General features: G+C 34.6%; 1 protein-coding gene across 3 annotated transcripts in view; it reads right to left on the minus strand.

Moving 5' to 3' along the window:
• Nucleotides 1-23,846, minus strand: part of GFM2 (GTP dependent ribosome recycling factor mitochondrial 2) — a 56,040-nt gene extending 32,194 nt beyond the window's left edge. Inside the window, exons 1-8 of one of the 3 annotated variants that reach the window (XM_007486529.3) lie at nt 23,692-23,846; nt 19,848-19,937; nt 17,554-17,638; nt 11,480-11,528; nt 10,919-11,016; nt 9,279-9,404; nt 9,079-9,167; nt 2,591-2,679 (exon numbers count right to left, since the gene is read on the minus strand). In XM_007486529.3, the coding sequence (XP_007486591.2) occupies nt 2,591-2,679; nt 9,079-9,167; nt 9,279-9,404; nt 10,919-11,016; nt 11,480-11,528; nt 17,554-17,638; nt 19,848-19,913 (602 nt within the window). In that variant the 5' untranslated portion in view covers nt 19,914-19,937; nt 23,692-23,846. Of the gene's footprint in view, nt 1-2,590; nt 2,680-9,078; nt 9,168-9,278; nt 9,405-10,918; nt 11,017-11,479; nt 11,529-13,057; nt 13,403-17,309; nt 17,496-17,553; nt 17,639-19,847; nt 19,938-23,691 lie in introns of those variants that run through there. The other 2 variants (XM_007486531.3, XM_056824755.1) reach the window with 2 other exon arrangements.
• Between the last annotated feature and the right edge of the window lie 2 nt (nt 23,847-23,848).

Here is a 23,848-nt window from a genome sequence, read left to right on the forward strand (position 1 = left end):
ATTATAAAGCAGCCTCAGACAAACACAATTTTCACTTAGTAAGAGACTGGCAACCTATGGCATATAGATATGTTAGCATTTAGGTCCATTTTTATTGCCATATCATCTGTCACCTCTCTTCCATCTCCCACTCGAACTCCTACTGGGATGTAGACATTTGATCTCCTCTTCTTAGGAGTTAGGAATCAGTGGAATCAACATCTCAGGATCCCAAAATAATTTTGGCATAAACCTTTTAGAAAGACTCTTATGTTAATATGATTAATGAATAGAAACAAAAACTATTTTAAAAAATCTATCAATTTCAGTCCAACCATTACAGAAGGCAATTTGGAACTATGCCCAAAGGGCTTTAAAAGAATGCCTACCCTTTGATCCAGTCATAGCACTGCTACCAAAGAGATAATTAGGAAAAAGACTTGTACAAAAATATTTATAGCTGTGCTCTTTGTGGTGGCAAAAAATTGGAAAATAAGGGGGTGTCCATCGATAGGGGAATGGCTGAACAAATTGTGGTATATGTTGGTGATGGAATACTATTAAGCTGAAAGGAATGATGAACTGGAGGAATTTCATGTGTACTGGAACAACCTCCAGGAAGTGATGCAGAGTGAAAGGAACAGAACCAGGAGAACATTGTACACAGAGACTGACACATTGTTGTACAATCGAATGTAATGGACTTCTCTATTAGCAACAACGTAAGGACCCAGGACAATCCAAAGGAACTTATGAGAAAGAATGCTATCCTCATCCAGAGAAAGAACAGTGGGAATAGAAATGCAGAAGAAAAACATATAATCAATCATGTAGTTCAATAGGATATGATTAAAGTGTTGATGCTAAAAAATCATTCTACTGCAAATATGAGTAACACAGAAACAGAAGTTGAACAATGATACATGTATAACCCAGTGAAATTGCTTGTCAGCTCTGGAAGGGGGAAGGCAAGGGGAGGGATCATGAATCATGTAACCAAGAAAAAATATTCTAAATAAAAACAAAGGAAAAAAAAAGAGAGAGAAAATCTATTAATTGTAGAAAAGATCATTCAGAAATACAACATATAAATGTGCCTGATTTGACTTGGCTGTAACTAAATAACCACATATATATTTGTAATATAATGCAAGGATTTCTAGATCTTCCTTTATGTCATAAATTTCTTTCCTTTCCTTGTCTTTTCTTCTCTTTTCTTTCTTAAACCTTTACCTCCTGTCTTAGAATCAATACTAAGTATTGGTTCCAAGGCAGAAGAGTGGTAAGGGCTGGGCAATGGGAGTTAAATGACTTGCCACATAACTAGGAAGTATCAGAAACCAAATGTGAACCCAGGTCCTCCCAGCTCCAAGCCTGATTCTCTATCCACTGAGCCACCTAGCTGCTCCCTGTCATAAATTTCTTAAAGCATCTCTAACATGTAGTTTTATACACATTACTCCTAATCAACTATCACACCTTCCACTTTCAAGTCAAGATTTTCCTGAGGTCTGTCTGTGAAAGATGATTTGTCATAGTTTTGCTGCTGTTTTAAGCAGTTGCTAAGCAGGGGAGATGAAGGTTCCCCTTCTTCCATATGTACCCCTAAGACCTTTCCCCTCCTCTTCTTCCCTATTACATCTACACAAAGTAGAGATGATTTGGTATACAAACTATATCCAAGGAGATCTAAGTTTGATATTCACTTTGGCTCTTTTTGGCCACTAAGGAAATAAAGTCCTTTCTGCCTAAGCCTCAGATTTGCTCCATGATTCACAGGGGGAACAGCTTTCTTCATCTACCTTAAATCCCATTCAGAAATTTCCCTTAATTCTGTCTGCATAATCTTCTTAAACTATATTCCGTTTTTCCTTGACTTTTAGGTCAAATCTCTTAAGCTACTGCTGCCTTCCATTCTTTGATCTATAACCTCTAAATCCTTCATCTCTTCTTATTCTAAAGTGTTCTCTCCTGAACTCAGTTTTTCTAAAATCTTTAGGTTTTTCTAGAATTATTCTCTCTTTCTCCTTTGAAATTTACAGTTGTAAGCAATGACTTTCAACTATTACTCTGTTTTATTGCTATGTCCCGACATTAAACTCAATTGATTTTCTGTGTGCATTTCTTAACATCTATATACAAAACCAGCTCATTTCCTCTATATTTATATTAACCAATCAGAGCTAACGAGAGGAGGAATAACAGAAGTATCTAACTCCTCTCACAGCTAATTAGGATGGCAGAAAAAGGAATAGTATTTCACTCTCTGCCTCCAGAAACAAAGATAGCCAAAGTGTCTTCAATCATTCTGCAGGGACCAAATGTTTATATTAAAAAAAAAAACTGGCAAGTCGGCTAGCTACCCACTTCACTATCAGCAGGGATTGCTACCAACAGCTCTATTAAGCTATTCACTCACAAAAAAATATTATTTGTCTCGGATTGCTTGCAATACTGCTTATGAGACAAGATAAAAAATATTATCAGAAGGCATATAGATTTTGATCTCCAGAACAGTTAAACAGTTCAGATTATGACTTTCAGTTCTACTTCATTAAAGGCCCAAATAATTTTCTCCTTTTAACAAACAAAATACAAACATTTCCAGTACCTTGCTCCAGTTTTGTCCATCTTATTTAAAAAACAGATTCGGGGCACAGAGTGTTTATCAGCTTGTCTCCATACTGTTAGAGTCTGTGCCTAAGACAAAGATAATAAAAAATGTAAACATATTTTACAACAATAAACATTTGTTACTATACATGCACTTTATCATGCAATAGTAATCATAAATTTTAACACAGAATTAAGCTCATTTCTTACACTGAACTGAAAAGATCGAAATTAATATCTCAAGTTTCTGTCATATTGATTTCTGTATTGATTGTACAATGTAACTGATTTTATGCTGTAATAATTTTATAATTGAGTCTGTATCTATCTAGTTACCTTACTCCATCCTTGAGTTGAGCTCAGGAATTAACTTTCTGGGTTAATTTAAAGGCCTATAGACAAGAAGCCCTATGGCCTTAGAAACTTCTTAGCTGTGTAACCCTGGACAAATTACTTAACCTCTTTGCCTAGTCTTTATTTTTGTTCTGCTTTGGAACCAATGCATAGAATTGATTCTAAGATGAAAGGTAAGGGTTTAAAAAATAAAGTTAGACTTAAGGAATCCTAGAGAATCAACCAAAAAGTTACTCGAAATAATCAACAACTTTAGCAAAGTTGCAGGATACAAAATAAACCCACATAAGTCATCAGCATTTCTATATATCTCTAACCCATTTCAGCAGCAAGAATTAGAGAGTGAAATACCATTCAAAATCACCCTAGACAATATAAAATACTTAGGAATCTATCTGCTGAGACAAACACAGGAACTATATGAACACAACTACAAAACACTTTCCACACAGCTAAAACTAGATCTAAACAATTGGAAAAACATTGATTGCTCATGGGTGGGATGAGCTAACATAATAAAAATGACAATCCTACCCAAATTAATTTACTTATTTAGTGCCATATCCATTGAACTACCAAAAAACTTCTTTACTGAATTAGAAAAAACCATAACAAAGTTCATTTGGAAGAACAAAAGATCAAGGATATACAGGGAAATCATGAAAAAAAATGCAAAGGAAGGAGGACTTGCAGTCCCAGATCTCAAACTCTACTATAAAGCAGTGGTTATCAAAACAATTTGGTACTGGCTAAGAGACAGAAAGGAGGATCAGTGGAATAGACTTGGCGTAAATATCTCAGCAAGACAGTATATGACAAACCCAAAGATCCCAGCTTTTGGGACAAAAATCCATTATTCGATAAAAACTGCTGGGAAAATTGGAAGACAGTGTGGGAGAGGTTTGGATCAACACCTCACACCCTACACCAAGATAAATGCAGAATGGGTGAATGACTTGAACATAAAGAAGGAAACTATAAGTAAATTAGGCGGACACAGAATAGTACACATGTCAGACCTTTGGGAAGGGAAAGATTTTAAAACCAAACAAGACTTAGAAAGAGACACAAAATGTAAAATAAATAATTTTGACTACATCAAATTAAAAAGTTTTTGTACAAACAAAACCAATATAACTAAAATCAGAAGGGAAGCAACAAATTGGGAAACAATCTTCATAAAAACCTCTGACAAAGATTTAATTACTCATATTTATAAAGAGCTAAATCAATTGTACAAAAAATCAAGCCATTCTCCAATTGATAAATGGGCAAGGGAAATGGATAGGCAGTTCTCAGATAAAGAAATCAAAACTATTAATAAGCACATGAAGAAGTGTTCTACATCTCTTATAATCAGAGAGATGCAAATCAAAACAACTCTGAGCTATCACCTCACACCTAGCAGATTGGCTAACATAACAGCTATGGAAAGTAATGAATGCTGGAGGGGGTGTGGCAAAGTTGGGACACTAATTCATTGCTGGTGGAGTTGTGAATTAATCCAGCCATTCTGGAGGGCAATTTGGAACTATGCCCAAAGGGCAATAAAAGACTGTCTACCCTTTGATCCAGTCATAGCACTGCTGGGCTTGTACCCCAAAGAGATAATAAGGAAAAAGACTTGTACAAGAATATTCATAGCTGCATTCTTTGTGGTGGCCAAAAATTGGAAAATGAGGGGATGCCCTTCAATTAGGGAATGGCTGAACAAATTGTGGTATGTTGGTGATGGAATACTATTGTGCTAAAAGGAATAATAAAGTGGAGGAATTCCATGTAGACTGGAACCTCCAGGAAGTGATGCAGAGCGAAAGGAGCAGAACCAGGGAAACATTGTACACAGAGGCGGATACATTGTGGTACAATCGAATGTAATGGACTTCTCCATTAGTGGCAATGTAATGTCTCTGAACAATCTGCAGGGATCTAAAAAACACTATCCACAAGCAGAGGATAAACCGTGGAAGTAAAAACACCGATGAAAAGCAACTGCCTGACTACAGGGGTGGAGGGAATATGACTGAGGAGAGACTCTAAATGAACACTCTAATGCAAATACCAACAACATGGAAATGGGTTTGAATCAAGAACACATGTGATACCCAGTGGAATTGCGCGTCGGCTGTGGGAGAGGTGGTGGGAGGGGGGAGGGAAGAAAAGAAAATGATCTTTGTTTCCAATGAATAATGTTTGGAAATGACCAAATAAAAATTAAAAAAAGAAAAGAAAAAAATAAAGTTTGTTTCAAAGAAAAGTTGTCTCCCATATTGGTACTCCAAGATACTTCTGGGATACTTTTGTTAAGCTCAACTTGTTACCATCCCCAAAATATATGTCACCAGTGCTTGCCTGTCTTTGTTTAATTAGGTAAGTTTTTAACTCTTTCAAGGAGAGAACAAGTCAGGTAGTTTTAGTCCTCTAGCAAAGATTACAAGATGAGGATGGATCCCATATAACAACTAACAATTCTTAACTGTTGGAGAAAGGTGGTTACTGGCACCATGTGGGTGCTAGCCCTCTTTCCTTGTGTGTCTTCCCCACCCCTATGATGCTAGCTATCCTGTAACCAATCACACTGTCTTCTTCACCTACCCAATTTGGTATTTCTCAAATCTGTATGAAAGCTAGTAAGCCCTACCTCAGGATCTTTGAGAGCCCAGAGAACCAATTTATTGGTTACTGCTAGCCGAACTATAGACTGATCATGCTTTAACCACTGTCTCTCAGTTTACCTTAACTTTCAAATTTAAGAGACTATATTGCTCCTAAAGGAGTAAACTGATATTCATTTGGGAAGGAATCTATTCTTCCATATTCAAATACCATATTTGCAAAATCACAAGTCTTTTCCCAAGAGTTCTATTGCTTTCCTAAGGTGACTAATTTGTTTTCTATTTTCTGATAAGTTAATATATGGATAGGCTTAAACACTCTATTTAGAACTAGATTGCTAATCTAATACTATTCTGTCTATTAAGCTATATTATATTCTTGTAGGTTACTCTTTGCTCTGTGGCCAGCACATGTTTAGTACCTGAAGGAAAGGTATTCCTCATACTGCCTGATGGCAAGATTTTTATAGGATCTGGAGTGCCAGATGGAATGAATAACAGAAAGTTGAATTAGAGATTATATTTTCTCAAGACAGTCAATGTGGTATTCGGAAAAGACAGTCCGGCTTTGAGTGAGGAAGGCCTAGGTTCAAGTCTCAGAACTGACACATTATTTAACTTCTCAGTACCTTCAGCAACTGTCTGAGATTTTCAGGTACATAGAAATAAGAGTCCTGCATTTATGAAGGAGTTTTCACATACTCTATAGAAATTACAGATTCTAAAAAAAATCTTATTTTCATACCAAGTTTAGTTGGCATGATTTTTGTTTTCTTTTAAAGAAAATGTACAACATAAAACCTATATTACAAATATCAGCACTTATGTTTTTCTCCTCTTTTAGTGTGAACACTAAATTCCACTCTAAAAAGTACTGGGTGTGGGATTATCATAAAGCTTTAGGGCTGCAGATACCATTAAACCATTGTTGTTCATTAAAGCCTGAAGCCACACATAAACAACTCCTTTTAGTGCTAAAAGCATAATAGAGACAACTAAAATATATACAGAAAAAAAAAATCCAGAGAATGCTTCCCCTATTAGTACCTTAAGATAGGATACATCATAGAACAAGATATCTCTTATTCAAGCACATCACAAAATCTAGGCAAAGACCATGTAGGCAATAAAATGGGTCTCTTTAATAAGAAAACATTGGGCACATATAGAGTGATGACAAAGGAAAACTGATAGGAAGACTGGAAGTAGAGTGGAAAAAGCACTGTCTCTGGAATCAAAGGATCTGAGTTCAAATTCTACCTCTCCCTCTTACTATCTGTGTGACATTGAGCAAGTTATTCTGTCTTTCTGAGCCTCAGTTTCCTCATCTGTAAAATGAACAGATTGGATGAGATGACTTCAGAGGTCCCTCCCAACTCTAAAGTCAGCTAAGTTGTGGCTCTCTAGCAGAAGGAAAAGATATATGGAGGAAATGTAAGTTATATGAAAGCAAAAGATAGCAATAATATTTTATTTATTTTTAAAGTGAAATGCCTCAGACAACACCAAAAAAGTCAATAGTTGGTAAATCAACTCTCTTCTAGTTTCAGGCAACTTTCACTTTAATTGTTAAGTGTCCACCATGTTCACAGGGTATGCCAGGATCACAAAGACAGAAACAAGGAAGTTGCCTCTCCTCCCAAAAAAAGAGAAAATACACCTGCTCCTTTGTTTGTGGAAGTAGGGATGACAAGGGTGGTCACTGCACATATTATCTACACTGGGTGGATGTTCTGATTGGATGGTTTTTCCCTCTTCCTTCTTTGTCACAAAGGATGGCTCTCTGGGAAGATGAGAGGAGTGTTTATTTGGAAATGGAGGCACTATGAAAATGAAGCTATAATGAGGTTTTCTTTTAAAAGAAAAAATAATTACTTCTGTTAAAGATGTTATATTCTACTTTAAAGATTAAAATTTTAGGAAACTGAGGCAGGTAGAAATTAGTTTCTCTCTGTAAGGAGTATTATATTTTTATGAGGTTTATTAAAGATTAAGGATTAAAGAAAATACAGGATAAGAAAGCACATGACTAGGCCAGAGAGAGGCCTAGACACAACCTCACCTACATTATGAAAAGAGCCACATCTGCTTGCAAGCGGAAAACAGGGAAGCAAAGAGCCTTTCCAATCAGGTTAAATACCCCTTCTCGATCTTGGCCCAGGTGAGAATTCAGTGATATTACAAAGCATTCTGAGGAAGTGGAGCAAGGATTCTGGGGATTGAAGTCCTGGATTCGAGTCTATTTTTACATACTGGGGGAACACGAAGCCTATCTTGGGGCAAAACATAAGGTCATACAGAGAAGAAAAGAGCACCAAAAAATCCCCAGTTTACATTTAATGTATTTTTCATATGCTGTATCATCTCATCCTCTCAATAGCTCTGTCAGATGTGCAGGGGAAAGATTTACTTCCTCATTTTACAGATGTGGAAAGTAAGGCTCACTACTCAAACTCAAAAGTCCAGTCTTCTTTTCAATGGAATGCACAGTGATGCAAGAAATCTTTTTTTTTTTAAACATTTACCTTCTGTTTTAGAATCAGTACTAAGTAAGATACTAAGTATTAATACTAAGAAAGAAGAGCAGTAACAACTAGGCAATGAGGATTAAGTAACTTGCCCAAGGTCACATAACTAGGAAGTGTCTGAGGCCTAATTTAAACCCAGATCCCCCTGATTCCAGGCCTGCTCTCAATCCACAATGCTCCCTAACTACTCCATGTATGACATTTTTTTAAATTCTATTTTAATTGCCATGCAAAATATACTTCTATATTGGTCATTGTCTAAAGAGCACAATTCATACATAACCAAACCCCCAAAATAAAACCATAAATGCACTAATGTGAAAGACAACTCCAACAGTTCTTTCTTTGGAGGTGGATAGTCTTCCCCATTATTAGTCTCTCAGGATTGTCCCAGATCACTTTATTGCTGAGAGTAGTCAAGTTTTCTCCGTGTATGAAGTCTTTAACAAATAAGGTCATCACTGACTAGAACAGGAAAACTTTCTTGGGGAGATAGTAGCTGGAGTGGACTTTAAATGATAGGTAAAAATCAATGTATGTCACAGAAGGTTTTTATTGGAAGCTTAAAGGCAATAGTATCTCTTAAATCATTCACAGGTTAAAGGTCACATTAACAAAGAAGGAAGAAATAAAGTAGCTTTCAAACTGTACATAAATAAAGGAACTATTTAGACAGAGAATGGAGAAGAGGATCCATAGTGAGTATATTTTTAAAATCTAAATGTGAGAAATAATAAATTAAAATAATTATGTATAATTTAACATAGCCAAGCATGCTCCATTAAATTAAACTTTACATTTCCTACAGAATGGTATTTTATTTTAAAAATTATTAATAAATTCTATCTAAGACTAAATACAAGAATTAAATTATTCTACACTTTGATTTACATGAGCTATCACAAATAAAAAATAATACTAAACATTTCTGAGCCATTAATTTATTTAGTATTGCAATAATCTCTATTTATTTTGGTTATATTTTTTACCTCTACCCCTGCTGAAGCATCAAATACAGCTACTGCACCATCCAATACTCTTAGACAGCGTTCAACTTCTAAAGTGAAGTCCACATGACCTAATGAAAAATTATAAATAAAATTTTTAAAGTGTAACAGAAATTAGTAACATATCTATACATTGTTATAACTGCTATACCTGGCATATCAATGTATCAATTGTACTATACCTGGTGTATCAATGAGATTAACTCTGTACCCCTTCCAATCAAATGTGACAGCAGCTGACTGAATAGTAATACCTCTTTCTCGCTCTTGGGCCATAAAATCTGTCACTGTGTCCCCATCATCAACATCTTCCCAAAAAAAAGACAGAAATATCAAATTAGTCAATAATTTTTTGCATTCTCATAACAAAATACAGATATCCCTTCCACATCATGATTTTTCCCCATCTCAGTTTTGATATCATAGTAGGTACAAGAAATTAAATGGAAATTTTTCGAGTTTTGTAGAAGCCACATATAACATCCGAAGACCAGCAGATGACAAAGAAAAAGTTTAGAAACTCAGAAATGCATGAAATACATGTGTAGTACTGCATAATGTTAACATATTTTATCTTTTAATATCATAAATACACACACTTTCTTTCACTGTAAATACTTCATATAAGAAAAAAAATTAGATTTCTTCTATGAAGGGAGAGCCAAAAAATTTTGCTCAAGATTTTCTGGATTGTGGCAGCACTACACTACTAACCCCTGTAATGTGGAAGGTATACCTATAGTTTAAGCTACTTTAGAGAACAGCATCAATAAAAGATTATATAAATATAATTTTCAAGCCATGAAAACCTGGTTTAATTAATTAAATGGAGGAAAACATAATTTCAATCACATACACTTAAAAACCTTTCCGTGAACAAAATCAAATTCAGCCAGACTTTTAAATTGTCAAGTGGAAAAATCATTGCCTCAAATATTCTGATAAAAATCTGATCCAAGGCAGTTAGATGGCACAGTGGATATAACACATGGTGTGGAGTAAGGACAAAATGAGATCAAATCAAATATCAGACAATTCCTAACTGGTATTTAACCTATCTCCTTCAATTTCCTCAACTGTGAAATGAAGATTAACAACAGCACCTATCTCCCAGGTAGGTTGTTGTCCAGGATCAAATGAGATCATCTTTGTTTAGCACAGTGGTGGCACTTAATAAATGCTTGTTCACTTTTCTTCCCATGATAACCATGATAAATGTAATTGGAATTGATATGACTATATAGCCAGTTATTCCTCAGCAGCTAAGTGGTTAAAGGATACAAATGTTTTCAGAAAAAAGAAATGCAAAATATCAACAACTGTGTGAAAAAAAGTGCTGTAAATCACCAGCAAAAGGAGAGACACAAAATAAAACAACTTTGATGTTTCTCTCATATTCATCAAATGGGTAAAGATGATTGTAGCCAATTATTCAGTGGGAAGAAAGGCATAGCAGTGCACACAGTGTCAGCTGTGCCACATGTTATGTAGGAGATTTGTGTGAGAAACTCAAATGACTGAAGCATACATTTGAGATGCTGAATGCAATGGAAATACTGAAATGTAAAGAAAAAAAACCACAATTTTTAATTTCTGGATTTTTTTTTCTTTTGTAAAAATATTACTTTAAGTCCAATACAATGTCAAGGTTCTGGAACTTAGAGGAAGGATAAAAACATATCAATACCTCAGGGAAACAACCATATACTTAATATTTTCATGGCAGGATGAAAGGCCATCTATTACATTTCTTCATCAAAATGTTTTTCAATACTACTTTTCTTTTTATATAAATTAATGGTGATAGGAAAACAATTCTCACCTCCCAAAGATCTAATGTATCCAGAATAATACAATATTCTTTCTGTAGTTGTGGTTTTGCCTGCATCAATGTGAGCCATAATTCCAATATTACGAATTCTGTTTAAAGGAAAAATATACATATATATATTTTAGGTAATACACGAATTAATTTAATGAGTAAACATATTAATTAAAATAAGTGATTTGAATGCCTTTAGCGGAATTGCAAATAAGGAATAAACATATTTCTAAAGTGCTTCATGCTTGATATAGCAGTGATGTGTATTTAATCATGAAATGTTATAGTATTTGGGACTATTTGTATAATCAGGGTGACAGTAATTAGCATAAAAAAGGAAACTTTTTTATACTTTTACATTACTCCTAACTATAAAAATGATAGATAAAAACTATCATAAAAAAGCTGCTAAAATATTGAAAAAATATCATGTATTTTGTGCTTCATAATTAAAATTAAGGTATTGAGAGAAAAATAGCATTCTCTAAATTAACAGAGTAGAAAAAGCTTCACAAATTAAAATGAACATAAAAAGCAGGTGATATGTATGAAATTACTTACTTAGATATAGGAGGGTTGATGATGGAGCGTAGAGATTTGACATCATTTTCTATTATACAAAAAAGGAGGAGAAAAGGCAAAAGAAATAAAATTAGGAATTTTGATTTCTATAAGAAATTTGCAAAAAAATTACTCTGCAATAGGTCTAGTCAGTTCCAAATAAAGTTAAATACAAGGAAAACTCAACTAAGCCCAAGCTTTCAAGTAACTAGAATTTCTCATGCAATCAAAAAAGAGGAAAAAAACAAATAACAAAACATGTTTATCTCAGTATTTCTTTAAAAAAAATCAAAGTTATGTGAAAAAACAAGTACATATTAAGCCTATGGTCTTACAACTTTTACATCTTGCATCTACAGAACTGAAGCAATTAAACATGAAACTATTGATTCACTAATATTTGTACTCTGTTTCCACTAAACTCTAGACACAGTCCTATTATTTATAATGAAAACTGAAAATGAAGAGCTGAAAGGTCCTAGTGTGCAATCAGCATCTTCATGTCAACCAACCCTACTGACAGGACAGATGAGGAAGTTTAGCTGAACCATCAAGACACCAGGAAGGAAAAACTAAAGATAATTTGTGCCAGGGTTACTGCCTCCCTTCTGAGCTCCAGATTTGTTAAATAGCAGCACCATCACCACACTCACCCCACCCCAAATCCCGCCACTGACCATCAGGCCCTGCAACTGCCAAGGTCCTTCAGGGCAGAAGCTGTCCTGCTTTTTATTTCTAACCACAAGGCTTAGGCCAATATTCTGTATATAATAAGAATTTAATAAACATTTCATTCATTAATTCTTTTTTGGGGAAATATTTTATTTATTTAATCCACCCTCCCCCTTTTCCCCACATCAGAAAAGGCATCATCCAGCAAATTATATAGATTGTCTTTTATGTTTCCATTTCTCAATTCATTCTCTGGAGGCAAATATTCACAAATTATTCTTCAAATAGTAAATCAATAGCTGAATATAATGATTTTTTGGTTCTACTCATTTCACTATTAATTATTTCATGTAGTTTTTTCCAAATTTAAAAAAAATAATCAGCTCATCGTTTCTTACAGTGCAGTAGTATTCGATCACAAAGACATCTGTTATAAATATTTTGGAACATATAGATTATTTTCCATTTTTTCCTAATCTCCCTGGGAAACAGACCTAGCAATGGTATTGCTGGGTCTAAGGATATACAGTTTTAGAGTTTTCTGATTGTAATTCCAAATTAATCTCCAAAATGGCTGTATCAGTTTACAGTTCCACCAACAATGTATTATTGTCCCCACTTTTCCACATTTCCTCCAACAATTGTCATTTTAGCCAATCTGATAAATGAGATGATACCTCAGAATTGTTTTGATTTGCATTTCCCCAATCAGTAGAAATTTAGAGCTTTTTATCCCTGTGGACCTATATATGACTTTGATTTATCCATCCAAACACTGTCTGTTCATTTCTTTTGTCCATTTATCAATTGGGGGATGACTCTTATTCCCATAAATTTGACAGTTAACTACATGTTTTTGACATGATACCTATATATGAGATATTGTCTATTAAGAAAGTTCCTCACCTCAATTTTCTGCTTTCCTGCTAATCTTGGCAACATTTGTTGTATAATATTTATGTACAAAAACTTTTCAGTCTAATGTACTCAAAATTATATCTATTTTACATCTCACAATGCTCTCTGTCTCTTGTTTACTCATAAATTCCTCTCCAATCCATAAATCTGATAGGTAATATTTTCCTTGTTCTTCTAATTTGCTTATGATATCTTCTGTTATATCGAAATCCATTCATTCATTCTTTAGATGTTGCCTCCTAGGTTAATGCTAAAGGTATCATTAGAAAAAGAGCTGTAATAATTTGTTTCTTGAAAAGTTCAGTTGGGTTTAAGAGAAAAAGAAAAAGTAACTAAAGTAACTTTATTCAGTGCTCATAATAACCTTTATTATTATAGACATCAAAGTTAACATAAGATAATATAAGAAAAAATCATAAATAACAAATTATATCAATAATATGTGATCGTATCAATAGATGGGAAAAGATCCAAACATTCATTTTTATTAGTAATACTAGGAAGCAGAGGAACAAATGGACCTATCTGTGAAAATCAAAAAGCATACAAAGATAAGCTCCAATAGATATTCAACCTAGATATAAAAGGTTCTATCAAAAACAAATCAGAGGAGTAAGAAAGGAATTCTCTTTATGGATTGGAGAAAGCTCATGTTAAAACAAGTGACAGGATCACACAAGATAAGAGGGATGATTTCGATGATATAAAATTTTTTAAATTCTTTCACAAACAAATCTAATATTGTTAAAATTAGAAGGAAAAGAGGTAAATGGGGAAAATATTTACTGTAAAGTTTCTCTGAAAAAGATCATAATCTAAGAAATATCAGGAATTGAATCAAATTTCCAAGACTAAGACTTATTCCCCAGTACATAAATGGCCAAAGAATAGGAACAGAAGTTTTCTTAAGAATCCAAAGTATCAAAAAATTAAATTTACATAGTACTTTCTATGTGCCAGGCACTTTGCTAAGTGCTTTACAATGATCTCATTTATAGGTGCCATTTTTATCGCCAATTTACAAATGAGAAAATGGAGGCAAACAGGGGTTAGGCCTTGTCCTGGGTCACACAGCTAATAAATGTCCAGGGTTTGAAATAAGGTTTTCTTTCTAACACCAGACCTGGTGCTCTATGTAATGCAAGATATAGCTGTCCAACAATCATATTTTTAAAAGTTATAAATCACTAATAATTAGGGAATTACAAATTAAAGCAACTTTGAGATTTCACCTTACAACCATCAGATTGGCAGATGACAAATGAGAAAACCTACTGGGAAGATAAATACAATTAATTCATTGTTAATGGAGTTAGTTCAGGAAAGCAGTTTGGAACTACATTCCAAAAGTTGCCAAATTGTGCATACCTTTTGACCTAGCTATACAAGTAGTAGAATCATACCACAATGAGACCAAAAAAAGAAAGAAAAGGTCTACACGCTACAAAAATATTTAGAGCAACTCTTTTAATGGTAACCAAAAATTTAAACTAAGGAGTTGTCCTTGTATTTGAAAATGGATAAATTGTAGCATAAGCAAAATGAAATATTATTTAATAAGAAATTATGAAATTAATTAGAAAGAGAAATCCCATTCAAAATCACCTTAGACAAAATAAAATACTTAGGAATCTAACTCCTGAGACAAACACAGGAACTACAAAACACTCTCCACACAACTAAAACTAGACTTGAGCAATTGGAAAAACATTAACTGCTCATGGGTAGGACGAACCAATATAATAAAAATGACCATCCTACCCAAACTTATTTATTGCCATACCCATTGAACTTCCAAAAAATTTTTTTACTGATTTAGAAAAAACCATAACAAAGTTCATTTGGAAGAACAAAGGATCAAGGATATCCAGGAAAATAATGAAAAAAAAACACAAAGGAAGGAGGCCTTGCAGTCCCAGATCTCAAACTATATTATAAAGCAGCGGACATCAAAACAATTTGGTACTGGCTAAGAGACAAAAAGGATGATCAGTGGAATAGACTTGGGGTAATAACACCTCACACCCTATACCAAGATAAATTCAGAATGGGTGAATGACTTGAACATAAAGAAGGAAACTATAAGTAAATTAGGTGAACACAGAATAGTATACATGTCAGACCTTTGGGAAGGGAAAGATTTTAAAACCAAGCAAGACTTAGAAAAAGTCACAAAATGTAAAATAAATAATTTTGACTACATCAAATTAAAAAGTTTTTGTATAAACAAAACCAATATAACTAAAATCAGAAGGGAAGCAACAAATTGGGAAACAATCTTCATAAAAACCTCTGACAAAGGTTTAATTACTCAAATTTACAAAGAGCTAGATCAATTGTACAAAAAATCAAGCCATTCTCCAATTGATAAATGGGCAAGGGACATGAATAGGCAGTTTTCAGCTAAAGAAATCAAAACTATTAATAAGCACATGAAAAAGTGTTCTACATATCTTATAATCAGAGAGATACAAATCAAAACAACTCTGAGGTATCACCTCACACCTAGCAGACTGGCTAACATGACAGCAAAGGAAAGTAATGAATGCTGGAGGGGATGTGGCAAAGTAGGGACATTAATTCACTGCTGGTGGTATTGTGAACTGATCCAACCATTCTGGAGGGCAATTTGGAACTATACCCAAAGGGCGATAAAAGACTGTCTGCCCTTTGATCCAGCCATAGCACTGCTGGGTTTGTACTCCAAAGAGATAATAAGGAAAAAGACTTGTACAAGAATATTCATAGCTGCACTCTTTGTGGTGGCCAAAAATTGGAAAACAAGGGGATGCTCTCCAATTGGAGAATGACTGAACAAATTGTGGTATATGTTGGTGATGGAATACTATTGTGCTCAAAGGAATAATGAAGTGGAGGAATTCCATGGAGTCTGGAATAACCTCCAGAAAGTGATGCAGAGCGAAAGGGGCAGAACCAGGAAAACATTGTACACAGAGACTGATACACTGTGGTACAATTGAACATAATGGATTTCTCCATTAGTGTCAATGCAATGTCCCTGAACAATCTGCAGGGATCTAGGAGAAAAAACACTATCCACAAGCAGAGGACAAACTGTGGGAGTAAAAACACCAAGGAAAAGCAACTGCTTGACTACAGGGTTGAGGGGACATGTCTGAGGAGAGATTCTAAATGAACACTCTAATGCAAATACCAACAACATGGAAATGGGTTCGAATCATGAACACATGTGATACCCAGTGGAATCGTGCATCGGCTATGGGATGGGGGGAGGGGAAGAAAATGATCTCTGTCTCCAATGAATAATGTTTGAAAATGACCAAATAAAATAATGTTTAAAAAAAAAGAAATTATGAAATTGACAATTTCAGAGGAAATAGGGAAGGTACCTATGAACAGAGTAAAGTGATCAGAAATGGGAGAATAATTTTTATATGAAGACATGATCTAGAAAATCCACTCTAAAATACTTTAGAACTCTGATCAATGCAATGATAAACCAGGAGTCCAGAAGCCTGAAGGGGAAATTATATCATTTACTTACTGCCAGAGAGATAATGAACTTAAAAATGCATGAAGTGGCATACATTTTGGGGCATGACCTTGCTATACTATGTATATTTAGGACGAGGGTTTTATTATATAATTTGATTTTTTGTTGTTGTTGATCAGTTGGGAGAAGGGGGTTCTGTATAAGGGATATATGTAATATGGCATATAAAAAGAATTTTTAAAAATACTTTTAAAAGATTTAACATAAAAAGACTTAAAAAAATTAAAAGGTATTTTTGCTGACTATAAGCTCAACTTGTTAACAGAAATCCTAATGTAATCTTAAGACTGCATTAATATTAGTATAGTCTCCAGCTACCAGAAGCTCTATTTCTACTCTATTTCTTTAGCTAAGTCACAATATGCCTGAAAGAGTATAAAGGTTAGAAAGAGTATAAAGGTTATTTGTCTTAAGAAAAAGAAGTTAATATTTTACAGCATGTCTAACCTCCTGGTAGACAGAAATCTATAGCAGATCTCAAAGTCTCATTTGGTTATATTTATATTCCCTAACTCTTTTTGATTTCTCTGAGATTCCCTGGCAAAGGAGATCACAGCTTTCTCCCTGCAGTATCCCTTTTCTTGTTCTTCTTAAGGACTTTTCTATCTGCTACCATCTCTATGATCTCAAGGCATGGGATAAATGAAAAATATCTTTCCTAAAAATAAAGGGCTCATTTTTGGTAATAAATGCAAGAATAATTACCTCAAAGTTTGAAAGGCCCTCAGAAGTCACCTTAAACCTCAACCCGAGCAGGGCTATATACTTCATTGTCAACAAACATTTCTGGAATATATATATACAGAGCACAATGTTACAGGGTAAGGGAGATACAAGGAGTAAAATAAAACATAGTACCTGCTCTCAAGGACTTCACAAAGGTAAGAGAGAAATGTAAAAAGTAGAAAAAAAAAGTTAATACAAAGTGAGATGTAATCAAAACCCATACCTGGTAAGGAATTATAATTTCTTCCAAGAAAAACGCGTGATATTAATCTCTTTAAAAGCACTCTTGATCTACAAGAACACATATGCTGAGGAAATAAAATATTAGAAGCTTGTTTTATCGAAACACACTTTTAAAAAAGCAAACATTCCTTCATATTTTCTTTTTCTGCATGTTTTGCCTGGGGACAATCTAGTCCTTCACATTTCTGTTAAATCCTATAAGAAAGGACTCCTAACTTTTCTGAAATTGACAATATAAAATCACTACAAATGAAGCTGAGGTAGAAGACAAGCCTCATATTGTCTTTTAAGATGACTTAGAGAAAGGAAGGTATTCTTACCCAAATATGTTCTAGGAAGGATCATTCTGGGAGGCTTGGGGGGAAGAAGGGGAATTGGATGACTATAGCTGTCAACAAATTATTGAGTATCTTCACTAGCTTCGTCTAGGGCCTAGAACATCCCAGTCACCTATAACAGAGGTGCCAAACTGGCCAAGTTCCTTCTGAACCAGATTAAAACATAATTATGAAATGCTTAATAATTCTTTCAAGACAACGTAGTGTTAATTTGTGGTTTTGTAAGTCAACAGTCAGCTTCAAGATCTGTTTTTAAGTTTGAAACTACTGTTCTACAACATTTATTGCATTTTTTTCAGTCCCAAGACTTCCTCAATGCATATTTAAAGCTTGCTAGCATATTTTATTGAATTTTAACTAATGTTTAATGGCATATTTGTGCCATAATCTCACTTTTCTAATATCTTAGAACACATCTCTGTATCTTCTACAGTTTTTCTATTTAAAGTAATAAAATCATAGAGCAAGAAGGGCTCACAGAGTCCAGCTAGTCCAAATCCTTCATGTTAACAGATAACTAAAGATCAAAGAAGTTAAGGAACTAAGGATTTTTTTTTGTGTGTGTGAATGGATCAAGACCAAAGCTATTTGTTATAAAATAAGCAAATAAATAAAATTCCTGTATCATTGAAGCTAGCAAATTATTCTAAAAAGATAGTCTGAAAATGAATTAAAGGATGAAATTTCTTCTATGAAATCAATTGTTACCACAAAAATAACATCCTCAGGACAGGAAGAAAGTAAAACCTAGCTGAAGCTGAAGTCTTGTTCCAGGTCACGATAGTGGTAAGTCACAGAGATAAATTTGAACACAAGGCCAATTAAAACAGAGGATACAGGACTTGAAGTCAGAAGACCTGGGTTCAAATACAACTACCATTATTTGAAGTGTGATCTTGAGCAAGTCATTTAATCTCTCAGTTGTCTTTTCTATAAAATGAAGGATTTGGGGTTTCCAATATCTCCTTTTCACTCTAAATTTATGATTCTACAATTAATCTAAGAAGGAAACTCTGACCAAGCTTTTAACTAATTATTAACTTAAGGAAAAAATAAACTTTTTTCAGCATGTCCTAATGATTTGAGGGAAGAAAAGAAAAGTGGGAAGATTTTGAAACAGTCAGTGCATAACTAGATTCTGAGTTTTTCAACTAGCAGAAAGTTAAAATATTCACTGAATGCTATCACAGCCTATACATCAAGTCAACAGTCACCAATTATTCTCAAATAAGACAGTTTTTTTACATATGGAAAACCTCACATCCTAATAAGGGAAGCAAATTAAATCAGCATCCTAGCTCAATATGAATACAGTCCATACAATTGTTCTTTCTGTGTTCCACAAAGATACAATTTTGCTACATAAGTCTTTTTCAGTTATTTCAATAAATTTTAATAATTAACTTTGCTTTGAAACTTTTTTATACGATAGTCCTTAAAGTATTCTGGTGTACAATAAGATGACATCACTATCTAGGCAGTAAATTTGATACGCTGGTTTGTGTGTGTAAAAACATTTTATATTAAGTAATTTTGGTTCAAGTACTAAATTGTATATAAGGGACCAAGGTAGGACAGTGAATAGAGTGGCCAAGCATGGAGTCCTGAGTTCAAATGTGGTCTCAAACCTGTGTGACCCAGGGCAAGTCACTTAACTGTTTGCCTCAGTTTCTTCTTCTGTAAAATAAGCTGGAGAAGGAAAAATGGAAAAACCACTCCATTATCTTTACCAAGAAAACCCCAAATGGGAACCCAAAGAGTCGGATGACTGAACAAGAATTACAAACTAAATGTTTTATAAATAATACTTAACTTCTTTGGACTTCAGTTCTTCATTTACAAAAAGGAGGATGGCCTCTAAGGTCCCTTTCCAGCCTTAATTCTATGATGCTATGTAAATATTTAAAAGCAAATATTTAGAATGGTAAAAACTTACATCAAGATGCAAACTGGAAACTTTTTGATGAGTCACTATAAATTTCCTTATTTTTGTCAACATCATGGTCCTATTAACTATAGTTATTCACTGAAAAATAAAATAACACAATGATAGATTTAAAATTTTCATACTTAAATTATGGAATTTAGACATTGTGATATTTAGGTATTTTGCTGAATAAGGAAAATAGTTTTTCTTAACAAAAATTTAATTAGAAATCAAATTTCTACCTAAAAATGAAAAAACATATATTTAGTTCTTAGTTAACCACTCCCCCCTCATCCTCAAAAACTAAATGCCTTATCTGAAACAAAATCTTAAAAGTAGAGGTTTGTGCTCTAACTAAAAACATAGTAAAATAATTTAGGCTGAAGAAAAAATGATAGCCAAAATATTCATGAAAATGTTAGAATAACTAATACATATAGAATACCATATACACTAAAGCAGAGTGAGTAGTTACTTTCTATCTTTTATAACCAAATTCCTTCCTCCATCTCTGGCTGAAATAGTAAAATAAAATAAGAAACTGATGATTAGGATTCAATTGTTCTGTATGAATATGAAAAAAATAGAAGAAAATTCATATAAGTGTTAACATTTCTTTCCTTTTCTTGAGGACAACCATCCTTCTAGTCATTTAAGCTTATGTTCTGAGGCATATTCAACTTTTCATTCTCTTTATCCTCCCTTATTCAGTTAAAAACCAAGCCTTTTTGGTTATATATCCACTAAAGCCATCAGTCCCTTCTGCTTTTCATAATGGCTTTCTAATTGTGCTTCCTGCCTCCAGTTTCATCCTTCTACAATCCCTGTTCCACACATCTGTCAAATTAGTATTCTTAGAGCACAGGTCTAACCATACCACTCCCCTGCTCAATATGTAAGTTCAGCAACTCTCTACTACATCTAGAACAAAATACAAATTTTTATTTGGCATTTAAAGTCCCTCACACTCTAATTCCAACCCATGTTCTGAACTTACATTACTTCCCTTCCCATACCCTGTTGGGTCAAACTGATCTACCAGCTGTTCCACTAATATAATATTATTGGCTTTTCCTCTGTATGGGTTGTCCCCCATGCCTGGTATGTGCTGCTTTCTCATCTTTTTCTCGTGGAATCCCTAGCTCCTTTTAAGCTGCAGTTCAAACACCATGAGGCCTCTCCCAATTTCAAGAATTTGGTGCCTCTCCATCTCCCCAAACTTACTTTGCATTTACTTTGCCTATTGATGTATTTTGTAGTGATCAAAATTATTGCATTCCTCAAAAAAAAGGTAAATTCTCTGAGGGTAGATAATGTGGTGGTGGGTTCTTTAAAAAAAAATTATCTTTTTATCCACAGTGTCATATTTAGAATAGAATTTAGAACAGAGAATTAATTGAATTATACTTCAAATCACATACTATAAATTAATTAAACCATAGCTTCTGAAATCTGAAGAGAAAGAATAAGACAAGCTCGAGTATAGGTTAAGAACTGGTGTAATAGTACATAGTAACAGCAATATTACATAATGATCAACTGTGAAAAACTTAGCTACTCTCAGCAATACAATGATCAGGAAAAATTCTGAGGGAATTTTGACAAAGAAAGCTATCCACTTCCACAGAAAGAATTGTTGGGGTCAGATGCAGATCAAAGCATACTATCTTTCAATTAGTTTATTTACAGTTTTCTTTGGGGGTTTGATTTTTATATGAGTATTCTATTACAACAGTGACCTATATGGGACTATATTTTGCATAATAATACATGTACAACGCAGATCAAATTGCTTAAGATCTCTGAGAGAGGAAAAGGAGAAAGGGAGACAATTTGGATCTTATAATTTTGGAAAATGCATGCTGAAAAGTGTTATTACATGTAATTGGGAAAATAGAATATCTTTGAATTTTAAAAAAAAAGAATTGGTATAATAAAAACAGAAACATTTCCAATATGAATGGTCTCCTGGATGGGATTGTCATTTTCCCCCCTGATGTGCACTGCTTACTTTAGGCCACTAGAAGGCAGTTTATTACAGCCAGTACTGTAAATGGTCTGAAAGTCAATGTGCCCTGAAAAACATTTACTTTCTTGACTATGGACCAAATCTATTATCTATTTTTCTTTATTTTCAGCTATCACCATCCTAACTGAATGCTGTTCTCTTTTCTAAAAGCAATAAAAATAGAAATATATTTAAGTGATATGCTGTGATCTTAGCAGTTTAGAGCCTGAATTCCCTCGGCATATATTGAGAAATGAATTATTTTCCATGTCAGAGTTTGCCAGCTCTGTCAGCAGCCTTTTGCATCTAGAACATGTTCCTGAAGAACCTTATACACAGAGACAGATACACTGTGACACAATCGAATGCAGTGTACTTCTCTACTAGCAGCAATGCACTGATCCAGGACAATTCTGAGGGACTTATGAGAAGGGATGCTATCTACATTCAGAGAAGAAACTGTAGTAGAAACAGAAGAAAAACAACTGCTTGATCGCATGAGTCAATGGAGATATGATTGGGGATTTGACCCTAAACAATCACCTAGTGCAAATATCAATAATATGGAAATAGGTCTTGATCAATGACACATGTAAAGCCCAGTGGAGGGGGCAGTTGGGTGTCTCAGTGGATTGAGATTTAGTGGACCTCCTAGAAGAGACAGGAGGTCCTAGGTTCAAATTTGGCCTCAGACACTTCCTAGCTCTGTGACCCTGGGCAAGTCACTTGACCCCCATTGCCTGGCCGGAAGGTAAGGTTTTATTAAAACACACACACACACACACACACACACACACACACACACACAAAATAGTGGAATTGAGCATTTGCTGTGAGGGGAGGGAAAGAACATGAATCATGTAACCATGGAAAAATTTTCTTAATCAATTAAATAAAAAAAATTTTAAATAGAATATCCCCTCCTGAAACATTTTTGATCTCTGACCAACCTTTTAGCTGCTGTCACCACCTTTTGAGTTAAAAAAAAAAATGGGGTATGTGACTCCTTACTCAGGTCAAGAAGCATTTATTAAGCTCCTATGTGCCTAGCACTGTGCTAAACTAAACACTGGATAGAGAAAAGCAAAGAATCCTTGCTTCCAAGCACCTCACAATCTAAAGGGAGATAAGTCAACTCTAGTGATTTCCTATTGTCTCTAGAATGAAATAAATATAAATTATTTGACAGGTAAAGAAAGTTATAACCTATCCTTCCTACCTCACTGAAAACTATTCCCCAGATTTGGCCAAACTGGGCTTTTCTCTGCTCCTCACCCACAACAGTCTATCTCTCATCCCCAGGTTTTTGCATTAGATGAGTCCCATGCCTGGAATCCACTCCCTCCCTCCCTTCACCTCAGAGTTCTTCTATTTAAGATTTATGAAATTTTGGCATCACCTTCTGCATTAAAACTTTCCAAACTCTGCCCCTAGAGTCCAACAGTTGGTGCCCTTCCTCTCAAACCATCTTGCATAACCACTTCGCTTATATATGTATTTCGTGACTTTATATTAATGATGCATATCATCTTTCATGTGCATGTGGTCTCCCTCACTGACCTAGCACAATGCCTGGCACACAGAAAGAGCATAATATTTGCTAGTTGGTTGATTCAGAGAAAGCAACCTCTCTTATTCAATTTCATTCATTCAACGTCAATCTACAAACATTTATTAAGGGCCTTATAGGGTGTTGGGGGAGATGCAAAGCACAGAACCGACCGGGGTACCCGGGTTCCTGCCCTCAGAGCGCTTACGATATCAGAGCGGGTACAAAAGTGGACTCCGTGAATCGACCACTAAGTCCTACGTTCTCTTCGGGAGAAAAGAGACCCCAGGACCCACCTGAAAGACAGCCACCCGTTGGAGCCAAAATGCGGCAGGACTGGGGATCAGTCAGCCGCTACTAGTGTCAGACACTCCGCTAAACAGTTCCGGAAATGTTTCCCGGGTTCTACTCATGTCAAAAGCCGGAAGTCGGTACTCTTAATTTCCGGCCACA

Source organism: Monodelphis domestica, chromosome 3 (assembly GCF_027887165.1).
Source record: "Monodelphis domestica isolate mMonDom1 chromosome 3, mMonDom1.pri, whole genome shotgun sequence".
In the NCBI taxonomy this organism is placed as follows: Eukaryota; Metazoa; Chordata; class Mammalia; order Didelphimorphia; family Didelphidae; genus Monodelphis; species Monodelphis domestica.